The sequence below is a fragment of the Pseudophryne corroboree genome, chromosome 2, assembly GCF_028390025.1.
Source record: "Pseudophryne corroboree isolate aPseCor3 chromosome 2, aPseCor3.hap2, whole genome shotgun sequence".
NCBI classification, from domain to species: Eukaryota; Metazoa; Chordata; class Amphibia; order Anura; family Myobatrachidae; genus Pseudophryne; species Pseudophryne corroboree.
In genome coordinates, this window is record NC_086445.1 from 379394771 (window position 1) to 379412781 (window position 18011).

The 18011-nt window shown below is 42.9% G+C and overlaps 1 protein-coding gene across 4 annotated transcripts in view; it reads left to right on the top strand.

Annotated features, from left to right (window-relative positions):
- The window catches only part of PCCA (propionyl-CoA carboxylase subunit alpha), a 972421-nt gene that overhangs the window by 641832 nt on the left and 312578 nt on the right, over positions 1 to 18011 (top strand). For all 4 annotated transcript variants that reach the window (XM_063953234.1, XM_063953235.1, XM_063953233.1 and 1 more), the window contains exon 19: positions 11264 to 11366. In XM_063953234.1, coding sequence (XP_063809304.1) covers positions 11264 to 11366 — 103 coding nt within the window. The remainder of the gene's footprint in view (positions 1 to 11263; positions 11367 to 18011) is intronic.

The window sequence follows — 18011 nt, forward strand, 5'->3', positions numbered from 1 at the left end:
AAGATGCCAAATCACAGCACAGGTAAGTTTTCCTCAGCCAGCTTTCAGTATTGTTAAATATTAATGACCAATTTAGCATAATGATGGGCGCAAATAAAAGCACAGGAAGCATCAGGAGGCTTGCTCAAGCTTCCTGACACACATTTGTATCAAATCACCAATATACTGTGATTTGGGTTTGGAGTGACTTTATATGATTTTCAGTACTGTTGCGGCTATGGGGTCTGTATTTGACTTTACTATCAATGGAAAAGTATAGACTAGAGAGCCAAAGATACAAAATAAGTGTTTTGGAAGTAGAGACACACATGGCTTACTTGTGAGTCGGATACTATGCTGATATTCAAGGAAATAGTCAATATTTTTCAGCTTTGTATGCGTCTTAAGTCGCTAAAACGACTCTCTGAACAGAGCAGGCAAAGTTGAAGTGTTTTTGTATTATTTATGTAAAGGTTGATCTGGAAACCCAGACTAAATTATTAGTTGGCCAAGCTATGTAAACAGACATGGGACTAAATGTAATCGGGTCCCAATTTGGGAAATGTGCGAGTTTACAGCTAAACTATTGTAGTACATTTTTAGAACTTGGACAATGTAATATGCAGGAACGTGCTAACTCCAATTTTTCCCACATCTAATAACTCGCAATGGCCAAACTCGCATCCAGATGTTTCCTATGTAAAACATATAGATGTAGCTACACTCATGCACCCTGCGGCTCGGCTGCACATGGCGTGGTTGCGAGTTGCACGTGCACTAGGTAATCGTGGGCACACTTTGCGCACTGTATTGCCATGAATACAGCAGGCTGGATGAGCGTGACTACACCTGTACAACTCTGCAAATATAATAGGGTACGAGAAAACCTTACCAAAGTCTCGCCTATAAATAGTCCAGCTTTTTATAGGTGAGTTTGACAGAAGCATGTACAGATCTGCAAGATCTGCCTATAAAAGTGTTGAAATAGTAAATCTAAATGACATGGATTCCCCTCCCTAACCCCATTCCCCCCACCACCACCTTGTAAAGATTCCTGGGCTGTTTGAATTGCATGATGTTCCCCAGTATTTTAAGAACCAGCACTGGGCTCTTGGACTGGTCTTGGTTCTAAAATTATGATGGCAAAACGAGTAGGGGTTCCCTGTATTTTTAGAACCAGCATCGGGCTCCACTAGCAGGGAAGCAATGCCACAGCCATGGGACATACTTGACGGGGTCTCGTGGCTGAACCGTTAACCTACTTAGGTAGTCAACCCACGCAGGAGCTTCCTGGGAAAGTGGGGAACCCTCAATAAAGGTGTCCTCCCCCTCCAGGCACTCAAGACCTTGACTGAAACCCGTGGCTATTCCTGGCACCCTGGCTTTAGGTGCCAAGCTCATTGTATTTAAGTTTGAGTTTTTAAAAATATCACCTATCCTTGGTGAAGATCAGGTCCTCTTCAGTCCATGTAGGCATCCAAGGGGTTAAAAAAAAAAAAACCATACCCAAACCAAGACGGACTGAGGAAGTGTATGTGTTAACACATACGCTTCCTCTACGCGAATGCCGGCTTCCACGTGTCTTCTGTCATTGTAAGAGCCATCAGCCAATCAGCAGGCACCTCCGTAGGTGCATGCATGGATCTTGTTGATCTGTGCATGCTTTTGTGCAACTCACTTTTTGTAATGAATCTTGCATTACAAGGAGCAAGTTAAAGCATTAAAACAATTGCACAGACTTGCACATGTGATAGCCTTAAACTTTAAAATTTGCAAGCTATTACATTTGCGAGTTGACGACCAAATTTGCACCTTCAAAATGTGCAAGAAGGTGCGAATTTGACTTGCACTGAAAACTCTGACCCTATTACATGTAGCCCATGGAATCCTCTTTTAAGGATTGCTGATGGATAGAAACAGATATTCTATAGTATGGCACTACCAGTAGAGATTAATTCAGCGCAGAGTTTATTAAATCATGCAGGTTTCTTATACTTCTCAGCACAGCAAATATTATGATCAGTTTCTCATACAAGTAATTCTCAGCCCTCCTAATCCAAGAGAGGTGCTAAGAGGTGTCAGTATATAGCCATGTCTCCGTATTAGAAAACAGACAACTGACATTATCCAATCAAAACACTTCACAGACACCTTTCCTCTCACCCCAGCAGGTGTTTTTGCACAACGTATATCCATGTCTCGGGTGGTTGTCATGGATACTTTGAACTTTTCACTACACTCACCTGTCAAAACAGTGATTAAAAGTGTTCTTTGCATCTACCCACAGTTCACATGGGAATTCAGTTTCCATTTGATTTTAAAAACATACATTGCATCTTTTAGTTTTCAGTGCTTATAGTTAATTGAGGAAACATTGTGCTTGTTTGCTGACAAGTGCCTCCGCTCAGCAATGCCTGCTTCATTTTCTAACTTCTAGGATATTTTCTTTCACCACCTTAGATAGATATTAGATGCTTAGAATATTTATTTACTTTATTATTCAGTTATATAGGAAATTAATATATATTCATGGCAATAACATGAAAACTGTAAAAAATTTTAATTTCTTCCGCATATTGTCACACACAATGAGATACAAAGATGGACATTGAAACTCCTAACACTTTTGTATAATGCTTTGATCACTTAAACTGAAAAACTTAGCTGTTTTTTAACTTGTTGGAAGAAACCATTCTATTTTGGCACTTTGGGGGTTATTCAGGTTTGTTAGCAATTGGGCAAAACCATGTGCACTGCAGGGGCGGCAGATATAACATGTGCAGAGAGAGTTAGATTTGGGTGGGTTATATTGTTTCTGTGCAGGGTAAATACTGGCTGCTTTATTTGTACACTGCAATTTAGATTTCAGTTTGAACACACCCCACCCAGATCTAACTCTCTCTGCACATTGCAAACCTTTTTGGTTTGCTAACAATCCTGAATAAGGCCCTTTGTCTTCCCCAAATGTGCTTTTTGTTTTAAGGTCAGGGAGAAGAGACCATGACAGTCTCCTGATACTGTAATTTAGCCCTTAAAACTGGTATAAGTGTAATGTGGCTAGTTCTTATTCCGTTCTTTAGTTTAAATCTGTGGTTTATTATACATATACATTAATACAACAAACGGATAAAACCTATAAACCCAGCACCCACCCCAACACAGGAGAGCACAACCCACAAATAAGGTGTAAAGCCAGTTTGATCACAGTGGATACTTTCTAGAATTACGACGTAAGGCAATAATTTTTTTTGCCAATATTTTAATATCAGCACACAATAAGGAAGTGAGGCATTAAAGTGTAGATAAGTCGGATCCTTTGCAGGTTTGGGTATCAGTACAAACAGAGCTTCCGCTATAGACAAAGGCAATACGCAATCCTCCATAAGCACAGGAAAAGTTTCAAGCAGTTTAGCGACAAAGAAGCTCAGATGGGACATAAAGTTCAGTAGGAAGTCCATCAATAGCAGACGTTTTACCAGAAGGGAAGGATTTCATCGCAGCCTCCACCTCCTAAACAGAAATAGGGAAATCTATAAAAAGACCTTACTATCCTCCAAAAAAGATGATCTGATTCTAAATAACAAGTGAGATCAGGCAGGGAATAGCTAGCTTGAGAAGCATACGTCTTCCGAAAGTGTCCTAAAATACTGCAGCTACAAACAAAGCGGAAGTGTGAACAAACCTGCTATCGTCCAACTGTCTGTGTACAGGAAGCAGAGACAACCCAAGCCGTATATGCCATAAATCTGCTCTCCCTATCCCCTTAAATTAAGTGATCATGAGTAGAGAAGCCTCCATCTAGACTTAGGGGGTAATTCAGACCTGATCGTTTTTGCACAGTGGGCGATCAGGTCCAAACTGCGCATGCGTATGCACCACAATACGCAGGCGCGTCGCACAGGTACAAAGCGGATCGCCGCTCAGCGATGGGCGATCGCAAGGAGATTGACAGGAAAAAGCCGTTTCCGGGTGGCAACTGACCGTTTTCAGGGAGGGGTTGGAAAAATGCAGGCGTGTCCATGCGTTTGCAGGGAGGGTGTCTGATGTCAGTTCCGGTCCCGGACAGGATGAAGTGATCGCAGCGGCTGAGTAAGTTCTGGCTGCGCAGAGACTGCACAAGATCAGTTTGTACAGCTCTGCTACACATACATTCGCACACTTGCACAGCTAAAATACACTCCCCTGTAGGCGGCGACTATCTGATCGCAGCAGTGCAAAAATCGCTTGGTAGCGATCAGGTCTGAATTAGGCCCTTAATCCAAAAGAAAAATCCAACCTCTCCTTATGAACAATTAGCCATTCCACCCTGTTGGCTAAGAGGTGTCAAGCAAGGTATCTCTCCTCAAAAGCATAACATTGCATTGCTAAGTTTGAAAGGATTTTCAATGTAGTTTTAGTCTTAGTCGCCTACTTAAAATTGTAGTTGGTTTACAGTCACATATTAGTTTTTTCTCTTTTAGTGAAGATTTAGTCACTGGATCTCAGTTTTCAGTTTAGTCTAACTTTAGTCAATGTTTAGTGTATTTTGCTGAAGAACTTTTCTCTAAAATGCCCTTGAAATGTTTGCATACCTTTAACTTTGTGTTTAGTAATCTAGGCTCAGTAGGCTGAGAATGTATTATACATACAGCGCCTTGCTAAAGTATTCACCTCAGCTCCCCCCACCCCTTTGGCATTTTACCTATTTTGTTACATTACAAACTGTAATTTATTTATTTTTTAATCTGAATTTTGTGTGATGGATATGCACAAAATAGTCTAAATTGGTGAAGTGAAATGAGAAAAATTTATATAAAAAATATTTTTTAGAAATAAAAAATCTGAAAATTGGCATGTGCATATGTATTTACCCCCTTTGCTATGAAGCCCCTCAAAAGTTCTGGTGCAACCAATTACCTTAAGAAATCACATAATTAGTGAAATGAAGTCCACCTGTGTGCAATCTGTGTCACATGATCTGTCAGTATAAACACCTTTTCTGAAAGGCCCCAGAGGCTGCAACACCACTATGAAAGAGGCATCACTCCATGAAGACCAAAGAGCTCTCCAAACAAGCCAGGGACAAAGATGTTTAGAAGTACAAGTCAGGGTTGAGTTATAAAAATTTTTCCAAAACTTTGATGATCCCCCGGAGCACCATCAAATCCATCATCTTCAAATGGAAAGAACATGATACCACAACAAACCTGCCAAGAGAGGTCCTGCCACCAAAACGTACAGACCAGGCAAGGAGGGCATTAGCACAGAAACCAAATGTTACCCTGAAGGAGCTGCAGAGTTCCACAGCAGAGACTGGTGTATCTGCGCATGTGACCACAATAAGCCGTATACTCCATAGAGCTGGGCTTTATGGAAGAGTGGCCAGAAAAAAAAATTACTTAGTGTTAAAAATAAAAAGGCACGTTTTGAGTTTGCCAAAAGGCATGTGGACGACTCCCCAAATGTATAGAGGAAGGTGCTCTGGTCAGATGAGATTAAAATTGAACGTTTCGGCCACCAAGGAAAACGCTATGTCTGGCGCAAAGCCAACACATCCCATCACCCCAAGAACACCATCCCCACAGTGAAACATGGTGGTGGCAGCATCATGCTGTGGGCATGTTTTTTTGCAGCAGGGACTGGAAAATTGTTTTGAGTCGAGGTAAAGATGGATGGTGCTAAATACAGGGATATTCTTGAGCAAAATCTGTTTCAGTCTGCCTGTGATTTGAGACTGGGACAGAGATTCACCTTCCAGCAGGATAATGACCCGAAGCATACTGCGAGGGAAACATTTAAATGTGTTGGAATGGCCTAATCAAAGCCCAGATCTCAATCCAATTGAGAATCTGTGGTCAGACTTGAAGATTGCTGTTCACAAGCGGAAACCATCCAACATGAAGGAGCTGGAGCAGTTTTGCCTTGAGGAATGGGCAGAAATCCTAGTTGCAAGATGTGGCAAGCTCATAGAGACTTATTTAAAGTGACTTGCAGCTGTAATTGCCTCAAAATGTGGCTCTACAAAGTAATGACTTTAGGGTGGTGAATAGTTATGCACGCTGAAGTTTTCTGTTATTTTGTCCTATTTGTTGTTTGCTTCACAATAAAAAAAAAATAAAACATCTTCAAAGTTGTAGCCATGTTCTGTGAATGAAATGATGCAAACCTTCAAACAATCTTATTTAATTCCAGGTTGTGAGGCAACAAAACATGATAAATGCAAAAGGGGGTGAATACTTTAGCAAGGCACTGTAGTGAGTGACTTAACGTAATGCTCCTATATATCATATACAAATTAATGCCTTACGTTTGTTAGAACAAGCAAGTGCAATACACCATACTATTTCCTTCACAGCCGGTCATATTTATTTTCTGCAAATATCTAGAACACATTATTGTTCTTTAAAAATTTTAAACCCTGCTTCCACTGATAATTTTGAAAGGATTTTAAATTTAGTTTTAGTCTTAGTCGCTTTTTTATTTTTGTTTTAGTTAAGATTTAGTCAGTAGATAACAATCTTCATTTTAGTCTAATTTTATTCCTGAAATAAACTGTAGTTGACGAATACTTTTAGTCAAAATTGTTGCTGACAATATTAACACTGCAACATCATTTTTCAAACTCCTCCTACTGCTTCCTGTGAAATACATTAATATGAACCAACTGAGAAATGAAAGTGCCATGGAGAAAGGCTTGAAGGGCATCCCAGATTAACAGGGCAAACTGTTCTATATGATTATCACCAAAGAAACCATCTCAGGCCTCCAGGAGTTTGGAAGTTGCTACCTAAAGGAGTTTGATTTCCAAAAGGAGGTACCCCTAGGGAGTTACACATTCAGTGCTGCCAATAAAGGGGAGGTCAAACCTGCTTGGAGTGGGGCAGTAGTATCCTCAAGTGTTAAAATACGCTTCTCCAATCCATTCTCTTAACTTCCCATATCCTGATGGTTTAAGGAAAGATCAATTTGTACCCACACCACTTTATCCATCAGTCTGTAATTGCTTTTAACAGCTATTCCTTAGTGACGCCAAAATCCCCATAGACAAGGGAGTTATTTGCAAATTATCAGAAGGAGACTTAGAATCCACCATGGAAATTGGGAGGTCAGGTGTAGATGTAGAACAAAATTTTTTTCTAACCTGGCAGACACTGGGGCCAGGGATCTTTTACTTATTATAAGCTAGAAGAAGGAGGCAAGTGCAACAGTTACAAATACAGGCCACACAGTCCAACAAGATGAGGAGCACACTGTAATAATATTATTCCCAAAGGCAGCGAGATGCAGGGATGATAGCAGCGAAGGCTGGAAAACAAAGTCCCTGGTGGCACCACAAGACACAGCCATCATAGGAGCACACTGCAATAATAATAAAATCCCCCAGATGCAGTGCAGTGCAAAGTTGACAGGAACAGATACCATAAAACAAAGTTCCCGAAGACACCACAAGCCCAAGTCAGACAGAAGCAGCACCTCCCAAGCGCCATCTTGCTCTCCTTCGTTGCTCCATAGACTCGGTTCACCCCTGTGTCTCTGCGGCAGCATAATCCCTCACCGTAAGTGTCTCTCCGTAGCCTCATCTCACCCCGTGTTTCTGCAACAGTCTTAGTCCTCCCACCATGTTTCTGTCCATAGCCTCAGCTCCTGCCCCCGTCTCTTTAGCAACCTTACTTACCTGGATATTCTCCTTGCTCCTTCTCTACTCTGAACTTCTCTGTTCTTGAGCACGAATGTCATGACACCATGCGGGTGATTCCGAGTTGTTCGCTCGTTAGCTGTTTTTAGCAGCATTGCACACGCTAAGCCTACGCCTACTGGGAGTGTATCTTAGCATAGCAGATTTGCTAACAAAGGGTTCGCTAATTTTCTCGTAACGATTACCCTGCAGTTTCTGAGTAGCTCCAGACTTGCTCTGCCAGTGCGACGAGCTCAGTCCTTTTCGTTCCTGGTTTGACGTCACAAACACACCCAGCGTTCGCCCAGCCACTCCCCCCGTTTCTGCAGACACTCCTGCGTTTTCAACTAGCACGCCTGCATTTTTCCGCACACTCCCATAAAACTACCAGTTTCCGCCCAGAAACACCCACTTCCTGTCAATCACACTACGATCAGCAGAGCGATGAAAAAACTTTGTTACGCGGTGAGTAAAATACCAAACTTTTGTGCTAATTTACTTGGCGCAGGCGCGCTGCGTACAATGCGCATGCGCAGTTTGCGACTAATCGCTCCGTAGCGAAAAAAATAATGAGCGAACAACTCGGAATGACCCCCCATGTGCGCTGTGCAAATAGATGAAAAGAAAAGGTTGTTATGCCAGTTAATCCTGGCCCTTCATGCCTGCCCCCTGCTGATAACTCCAACAGCGCAGGCATGGGACACAGTGACATTCGGTAGGGGGGACAGCAGCTTTGGCTGGGGGATGCCCAGGGTTACTCGCCCCCTGTATCCCCTCCCCAATTTAGTCTACTCTGGCCTCCACTATTTACAGTCACAAACCTGTAGCAAATTGCAAGGGATGTAGTCAGAATTTTCACAGTCAGGATCCTGATACTGGCATTCTGAGTGTTGGGTTTCCGTACCCAACCCAATTGCAAGTGGGCTGTACTGCAAGAAAACCTAAACTTGTGTGTAATAACACTAAATAAAAGTTGTAGCAAATTTAGCAACATGAATGAAATGTTTTGTGATAGGGCTGTGCCATACTTGCACTGAGGTGTGAGTGTACATAAAACCTTTGCAGCTATTTAGTGCATCTATGTAACAACAAAGAATGCATTGATGAAAAACACTGCAAGCATTGCCTGATGATAGACTCATGAACACGGTTATTAGCCAGTGCCAGAGTGGCCTATAGAGTCGACGTTACCCTGGGATTTTTATTTTGTGAATTCCCTTAATATTATATGGCTTGTTCTCAGAGTGGGTTTTGTTGGATGACTCTACTGGGGAAAGTAACAAAGGTGTTGAATTTTTTCCCAATTGTGCACCATCCAGAAATGGTTTTGTAACATTTTCCAGCCTTAGGAGCATAGACTACTCTTTTTATGGGGTCATCATAAATTTCACTTTATCGAAACATGGCATTTGTTTACAAGTATTTGTGGTGAAACCAGACTTCACTATGGAGATTCTGGCTTATTGTTTTAGGGTGGGGTGTTTTTTTTTTGGAGGGGGGGGGGGGGTAAATTTGCAGGGCCATTCATACTTCCAAATTGATTTGTAAGCCTGACTCGTAATTTTCTCCTTCCCTGAACTGATTATTCTTGAGGTTCCCATACTTTTAGCAACAAACAATTGTAATGTTTGATCAATTTGATCAGCGAATGAATGGAAAATATATATTTTTGTGTTATTTCGCTTATTTACTCTGTTTAGCTATTTGTATGACTATAGGGTCTATTCAATTATTTTCGGAATTCCCTACAAGTTGGACAAACTGCACTTTCCGACTTTTTTAGGTCTAATCTGGATTCTACCTATTCAAGTCCAGTATCGTTTTTCCGACTTGTCGGAAAACACGTGGATCTGCGGATTAGCTGCGGATCCACGTTTTCTGTCGAATTTGCTGGCGTTTCTGACAGGTTTTTGGCCTGGTTTCGACAATGCTGATTCCACTTTAAAAAAAAAAAGGGCAAAACCCTGTCGGAAATGCCCGCAAATTGAATAGTGAAGTGTCTGCGAGGCTCAGACACTAATTGAATATACCCCTTAGATCAGGGGTGGGGAACCTCTTTTCTACCAAGGGCCATTTGGATATTTATAAAATCCTTCGGGGGCCATACAAAAATTATCAACTTAAAAATTAGCCTGCCCCCAGTCAGTAGTTATGCCCCCAGTCACTTGTTATGCCCGATTAGATTTGCCCCCAGTCACTTGTTATGCCCGATTTAGATTTGCCCCCAGTCAGTTGTTATGCCCCATTAGATATGCCCACTGTCAGTTGTTTTGGCCCATTAGATATGCCCCGTCAGTTGTTATGCCCCCTGTAGTTATGCCCCATTAGATATGTCCCCTGTAGTTATGCCCCATTAAATATGCCCCCTAGTAGTGCCGCTTACACACACACATTATAGAGAAAAAAAAACTAACACAATGCTCACCAGCCCTGCTCCTGCTTCTGGACCGCTGCCCTCCCTCTCCTCGAAACTATTGGAGATGTCATGACGTCTCTCCCATAGCGCGGCACAGCCACACATGTAACTGCCTGAGCCAGAAGCTGGAGCTCAGGAGTGAACTCCTGCCTCCGGCTGCTGCTGAGGAGCCGGGCGCCCGCTGGTGGTAAAATCTCAGCGGGCGCTCGGCATCTCCTCTCGTTTAGGAGGGCCGGGCCGCATCTAGTGGCTTTGAGGGCCTTATACGGCCCTCGGTCCTGAGGTTCCCCACCCCTGCCTTAGATGATGACCTTAACACGTTTAATGTTTCATACACTGTCTAGCACCGTTGTAGACTCGTACCCTATTCTGGATACAGTTTTCCTATTTCAAGTCCAGTGACCCCTATGGTCTGAGGTTTCCCTACACATGAAGAAACAAAGTAGCACTGCCTGCTTCATCTTGGTTTGCACCATGCTACCAGCTTGGGGCACATATTTGTCCATAAGATACAATTGGAATTGTGACATTACTCTTTATACATATACATTTCCTATTCTGCAGTAAGCTAGAAAATGTTTACTTTGCAAACATTCCTTAATTAATAATTGGATCACGGCATTTTAATTATCACTACAGAATTATCTTTTGCACTCAACATATTCTGACTGCCCCTCATGACAGCTCAGGCTGAGATATAAGAACTAATGTTAGTGACTATTTATAATTTACTACCAGACCTCGAATGCCTGTTAATGTCAACCGCAGCACATATTTTAATAGCAAATGCCACTGCCAAAATATCCAAATGGCACCACTCCCTTGCCCTCCTGCTTGGAGACCTTCATCCTCGCTACCTAATGGCACCTCTTTAGCCATTAATTTTCCTGCTGCCAATTGCATGAGAATGTTATGATTTCATTGTGTTCGATACAAGATATATTGCATTGAACTCTACAGTGTAATCATTAATGCAGCTTTAAACCCTGGCCTTACATTGTTCTTTGCAAATGTGCAAGTATAAGTGAGCAATGGTACAGACGTTTGCAGTATAAAGTGGGAAAAGAGTTACGTTGATGAAGAGAGCTGCAGCTTCAGAGCTTTGTGAAATAAAATAATGCAGAAATCTTGTTTTACTTTTGATACTACATTTTATACTACATTTGAAAAATAATGTGCAATATATAACGCAATATAAATGTCTGTTTTTTCAGAGTTCCGGTAGCTAAGAATGATGTAACAAGCTGGCACCTCTGTGTTTTTCTGGATGGTACTACACACTCCGTCACTGTTGAAAAGCAGAAGGATTGCATCTCTGTAAGTCAGCTATTTTTAGTTAGTGACTAATTTCAGATATTTCATGAAGGATCATTTTATAAAGGGAAAAATATTTAAGAAGTATAAAAAATTATCTATGTCCTTTCTATCCATGTCACTTCTATACTGATACAGGTAAGAAGCAAATTCATCTAGATGGATGGTACTATACACTCCATCACTGTTAAAAAGGTGAAGGATCCTGTCTCCGTTAGTCTTTTTTTTTTTTTTTTTTTTTTTTAATTATTATTATAATTATTAGGGACTAATTTCAAATATTTCAGGAAGGATATCTTTATAGAGGGAAAAATATTTAAGAACTATAAAAATGTGTCGGTGACTCTACAGGCAAGAAACAAATTCAGATACATCAGATACATTAGATACATAAGTAATACCCTCAAAATACATCATTACAGAAACAAAACATGAGGCGGAAGGGCCCTGCTCAAGCTTAAGCTCTAGAGCAGTGGTCAGGGAACAGGGGTAAATTACCCCAAATGGGGTAAAAATGAACTTCCTGGGGGTAATGGACTGTCGCGATGCCGAGACACAGCCCCGCCCAGCACCGGTCGGCTCGCGATGTGGCGTACTGACGTCACGCCGTACTCCCTCACGCCCGCCCGTCCTGCGCTGTCCTGTCCTCATGCCCACGGCCTGCCAACCCACACACAGAACTTGAAGTGTTCTATGGCTGACCGCTGACGGAGTTCCGCAGGATCAGAGAGTGGCCCACATAACAGTGGGAAATTCCCACTGACTTTACTGAGGTGAGGATGTGACCATCTGTCTCCTAAAACTCGTGTGTCCCCCCCTTCCCCCCTCATCCATCTTTCTTACATTCATTCTGGTGTTTCGGGAAGAACGTGTTAATTAACCCATTCATTGCCAAAAAATAATTGGTGAAAATAATAAAAATAAAATATATATAAACAGTGATAACCAGTTAATATGCACAATAATATATGATTTCCTTACTTTCCAATCAAGGGGGTAACGTCGGTGTATCTAAATATATTTTGGGGTAAAAGGTAAAAAAGTTCCCTGACCCCTGCTCTAGTGGGATATACACAGTGGTCTAAGTATATTTTATGTTACTGATTAACTATTACTACTTTGTATGTTATAGGTCATAGTTAATCAATGTTTTTTTTTGTTTGTTTATTAAGAAATCCGTTTTAAATATCATGCAAACCGTAAAATTACCGAAAATTGCATTTGTTTATGTGTTTTACTTTAAATAAAGAGCTGATATAGTACTTGGGTTGGAAACGAAGAATGATGTGAATTGCTTACATTTTTCATAAACTATAGTTTTCCTCTTCATTTTTGCACTATTCTAGATCTCTTGAGTATTGGCTAATTACCTTTCCTTAAATGTCGCCAGCATTTGGGTTGGACTTACAACAAACAATATAATTAAAACAGAAAAGAACTCTATGTGGAACACATGGTACTGCTATTGAATAAGAAATGTTAGTTAATGTTAGGAAGCAAAACAAGTTGGTACTGTAGTATGCTTATAGGAATGTAAGGCACCTTTTCCACAGTACAATAGAAACGTGACAAGTGAGCCTATTTTTTTTTTTTATATTTGCAAATGAGCAGAAGTTTACACAAGGACAGGGTATTAAAGAGCCCTATACACTAGAACAATAATGGCAGAATTCCTGCAATTTCGACCTTTCGGTCCGATATATCGGTTGAAAAGTGTCAAATCGTATGTCTTTTCCATCCGATACGATACGATGCGTGTTCACGTGAGTGTCGTGTCGGATCCCCTAGGTCGCAAGTGTTGCACTCATGATATATCGTAATCGCATGGAATCGTATGGAAAAAGGTGTGGGTTTTCTTTTGTGCCTACGATATATCGCATGTAATATATCGTAGGAAGTTTGACTGGCATTCTCAGGACACTCCCATCAGCGGCAGCAGCAGCACACTACGACGCAGGAGAAGGAAAGCGCATCAATCGGATTTGATTGGATTGCCATTGCCCCAAGGTATGTATTTAATCCATACTGACCACCAATATCACTGTCTGCCTAGCACACTGTCCACCAAGTTAATCACACTGTCCACCTAGCACACTGTCCACCAATGTAATCACACTGACCACGAATGTAATCATACTGACCACCAGTGTACTCTAAATTATTGTTCACATTTTATTCATTTATGTGGGCCCAAAGTCATTTTAACCCCCAAATGGCCATGTGTTTTCACCGCCACTGTACCCCAACGGCCTTCAACAAGCGGTACATTTTCTTCAAGATCATCCCGTGCAGATCCAGTTGGACAATGTAACAGCAGTCGCGTACATAAACAGGCAGGGCGGAACGAAAAGCAGAGCGGCAATGGCAGAGGTGACAAAGATCCTCCTCTGGGCAGAAAGACATGTAAAGACTCTGTCGGCAATTTTCATTCCGGGAGCAGACAACTGGGAAGCAGACTTCCTCAGCAGACACGATCTCCATCCTGGAGAGTGGGGCCTCCACCCAGAAGTCTTCGCATAGGTGACAAGTCTTTGGGGAGTTCCTCAAGTAGACATTATGGCATCTCGTCTCAACAAGAAGCTTCAGAAATATTGTTCCAGGTCGAGAGACCCTCAAGCAATAGCAGTGAATGCGCTAGTGACCAAGTGGGTATTCCGGTCAGTGTATATCTTCCCTCCACTTCCGCTGATCCCAAAAGTTCTCAGGATCATAAGAAGAACAAGAGTTCGAGCAATCTTCATTGCCCCAGACTGGCCAAGGAGGGCTTGGTACCCAGATCTTCAGGAGTTGCTCATAGAAGATTCTCGGCCTCTTCCTCTTCGCGAGGACCTGCTGCAGCAGGGGCCGTGCGTGTATCAGGACTTACCACGAATACGTTTGACGGCATGGCTGTTGAGCGCCGGATCCTAGCCCGAAAGGGTATTCCCAAGGAAGTCATCCCCACCCTTATTCTGGCCAGGAAAAGAGTAACGTCAAAACATTACCACCGTATTTGGAGAAAATATGTGTCTTGGTGTAAATCCAAGAAGGCTCCTACGGAAGAGTTTCAGTTGGGACGTTTTCTCCATTTTCTGCAGGCTGGTGTGAAGGCGGGCCTCCGATTGGGGTCAGTCAAGGTCCAGATTTCGGCCTTGTCAGTGTTCTTCCAAAAACAATTGGCCTCTCTTCCAGAGGTTTAGACCTTCGTGAAAGGGGTTCTACACATCCAGCCTCCATTTGTGCCTCCAGTGGCACCATGGGACCTTAACGTGGTGTTGCAGTTCCTTCAATCGGATTGGTTTGAGCCTCTACAAGAGATAGAGTTGAAGTTTATCACTTGGAAAGTGGTGATGCTTTTGGCATTGGCATCCTCACAGCGGTTGTCTGAATTGGGGTCCTTGTCTCACAAGAGCCCTTACCTGATCTTCCATGAAGATAGGGCAGAGTTGAGAACTCGCCAACATTTTGTTATGAGCCACGGCACTGTTTAGCATTTTGGTTATGTATTTTATGTTGTACTCCTGTTTCTGTCCCCCTTGGCTTTTGTGGGGTGTCCGGAGTCCACCCTTAAGGAGAGGGTACTGTTATAAACCACAAGCAGTGAGTGGTTCATTCCTGTTTGCTTTCCGTTTATGTATTTTGTATTATAGTTCTGTTTACATGCCAGGATTTCCCCTGTACCTGTTTAGAAGACTCTTGTTGTCCGCCGGTGGTGAGTCTGGGTAATTGCAACCTGTTTTCTATGGGTTAATTCTCACCTGCAGGTGTTTGTGCAATTACCTTGTGCCTGGCTTCTAGTCATCCTGATTGGGGCGTGTTCCCTTATTACCTAGCTAGCTATGCAGTTCTGAGCTGGTGATAGACGTTTGTTGTTATACATGGATGTTCCTGATTAGTGGCTTGTCCAGTATTGCATCTGTGTCCTGGCCCTGTCTAATACTGGAATCCTGTGTACTCGGTTCTGTCAGAGTCTGGAGCTTCTTGTGAGCTGCTTCCTGCCCTGGAGCATTCCTGTCCTGTAACCCAGTGATTCTGTCAACCTTTCATCCTGTAAACCTGAGTCCTGGTGTCCTGTGGCCTGTTGCTGGAATCCTTCCAGCTTTCCATTCCTGTGAGCCTGTGCCTGCGGCCTTGGGGTTCCCGTTCACCCTCCTGTATTAGCACCGGTGTTGTGAGAAGCGGCTTTGTCGCACCTTACGGCCTTGGCCGTAGCTTCTTGTTATATTTGCTTTGGATTTTCTGCAGAGGGTTCTGCGTATGCTGTCATCGCCGGGACACAACAGTATTGTGTCGGCGTGTGGTCAGCATTTCCTTTGTTGTAGTTCGTCTTGGCGGCTGAGCCGCACATACTTTTGTTTGAGTTCTATAGTTGCCCCTAACTCGGGTTTCTGTTTAGTTAGAGGTTCCCCTTGTTCTCGCCCCGTCTCAGTTCACGCCTTGTCTCCATCTAAGACCGGGGGGCATCGGAGTTGGGCAGACATAATCCGCCCTTCAAACGCGGCAGCCGTGGGCCCAAGCAAACAAAGTCTCACAGGTGCAGACTGACCACGCAGGTGGAACAACGGAGTCAGGGTTTCTGTAGGGGTTGCTGCGGAACTCCGTTCCCACTCCAGCATTATGTTCCTGTACTTGGGGCTCATCCGCCCAGTTTCAGGAGTACCAAGTATAGTGAACGTAACACATTTTCTTCCAAAGGTGGTTTCATCTTTCCACATAAACCAACCTATTGTGGTGCCAGTGGTTACTGACACATTCACTGAGTCAAAGTCTCTAGATGTGGTTAGGGCTTTGAAGATTTATGTCGCTAGAACAGCTCAAATACGGAAAACAGAGTCTTTGTTTGTCCTGTATGCTCCCAACAAGATTGGGTGTCCTGCTTCCAAGCAGACTATTGCGCGTTGGATCAGAGGTACGATTCAGCACGCTCATACTACGGCTGGATTGCCGTTACCGACGTCGGTGAATGCCCATTCTACTAGGAAGGTGGGCTCATCCTTGGCGGCTGCCCGGGGGGTCTCGGCATTGCAACTTTGCCGAGCAGCTACTTGGTCGGGGTCAAACACGTTTCCAAAATTTTACAAGTTTGACATCTTGGCCGATGAAGACCTCAAGTTCGGTCAATCGGTGCTGCAGGGTCATCCGCACTCTCCCACCCGTACTGGAGCATTAGTATAAACCCCATGGTCATGAAGTGGACCCCAGCATCCTCTAGGATGTATGAGAAAACAGGATTTTGATACCTACCGGTAAATCCTTTTCTCCTAGTCCGTAGAGGATGCTGGGCGCCCGTCCCAGTGCGTACCTTACCTGCAGTTTTGATATTAGAGTTACACAAGTTGTGTTATATTCGTTTCAGCATGTTGCTGTCATTGGTTCATGCCTGGCGTGTGTTCTGTTGAATGCCATGTTGTGCGGCATGGTTGAGGTGTGAGCTGGTATGTATTTCACCATTAGTATTAAAGTAAATCCTTTCCTGGAAATGTCCGTCTCCCTGGGCACAGTTCCTATAACTGAGGTCTGGAGGAGGGGCATAGAGGGAGGAGCCAGTTCAAACCCATTGAAAAGCCTTAAGAGTGCCCATGGCTCCTGCGGAACCGTCTATACCCCATGGTCATGAAGTGGACCCCAGCATCCTCTAGGAGAAAAGGATTTACCGGTAGGTATCAAAATCCTGTTTTTAAAACCATATATTATCCAAATTGAACCATATATCAAAACATTTTGAAAGTATATTTTTAAACGTAAGTAAAACCAAATGTTAAAATATGTCTTAAACTTGCGCTCAGATCACCAGCAGCAATTTGGAAGGAGTCCCTGTTAGTGGACTCTTATAAAACAATTACAACAAAACAAAAACCAATTTCCCTTAGTATATAGCCTAAAACATGCTTGTATTCAATTTCTTAATTCCATATATGTTCCAAGGGAATTTTCTCCACGGTGCTTTTTTTGTTGTTGCTTGACACCTGTAAGTATACCCTCACACCAAGAAATCACCCGAAAAAGAAATGGCCAATGGCCTAATTAGATATGATACCAAGACTTTTTATTAAAAGGATTACATTCTGAATCTGGTTGCTGTGTGAGGCTGTTCTGGAGGCTGCAGACTAAATAGAAAGACCCTGTCCAGAAAAGATATTTATACAGAAACCACAATCAGGCTCAGCATAAAGAGCCGAATACTTATGTGAGGAAGCTCTATGTTGCTTGGTTCCATTGCCCTATAACCATTTTTGGGTGGATCAATTGACTCAATCAATTCTAACTCATACATTGAATATGGATGGGGGTCATTCCGAGTTGTTCGCTCGCTAGCAAATTTTAGCAGCATTGCACACGCTAGGCTGCCGCCCTCTGGGAGTGTATCTTAGCTTAGCAGAATTGCGAACGAAAGATTAGCAGAATTGTGAATAGAAATTTCTTAGCAGTTTCTGAGTAGCTCGAGACTTACTCCTACATTGCGATCTGCTCAGCCCGTTTCGTTCCTGGTTTGACGTCACAAACACTCCCTGCGTTCGGCCAGCCACTCCCCCGTTTCTCCTGCCACTCCTGCGTTTTATCCTGGCACGCCTGCGTTTTTCCGCACACTCCCAGAAAACGGTCAGTTTCCGCCCAGAAACACCCACTTCCTGTCAATCACACTCCGATCACTTCAACAATGAAAATTCT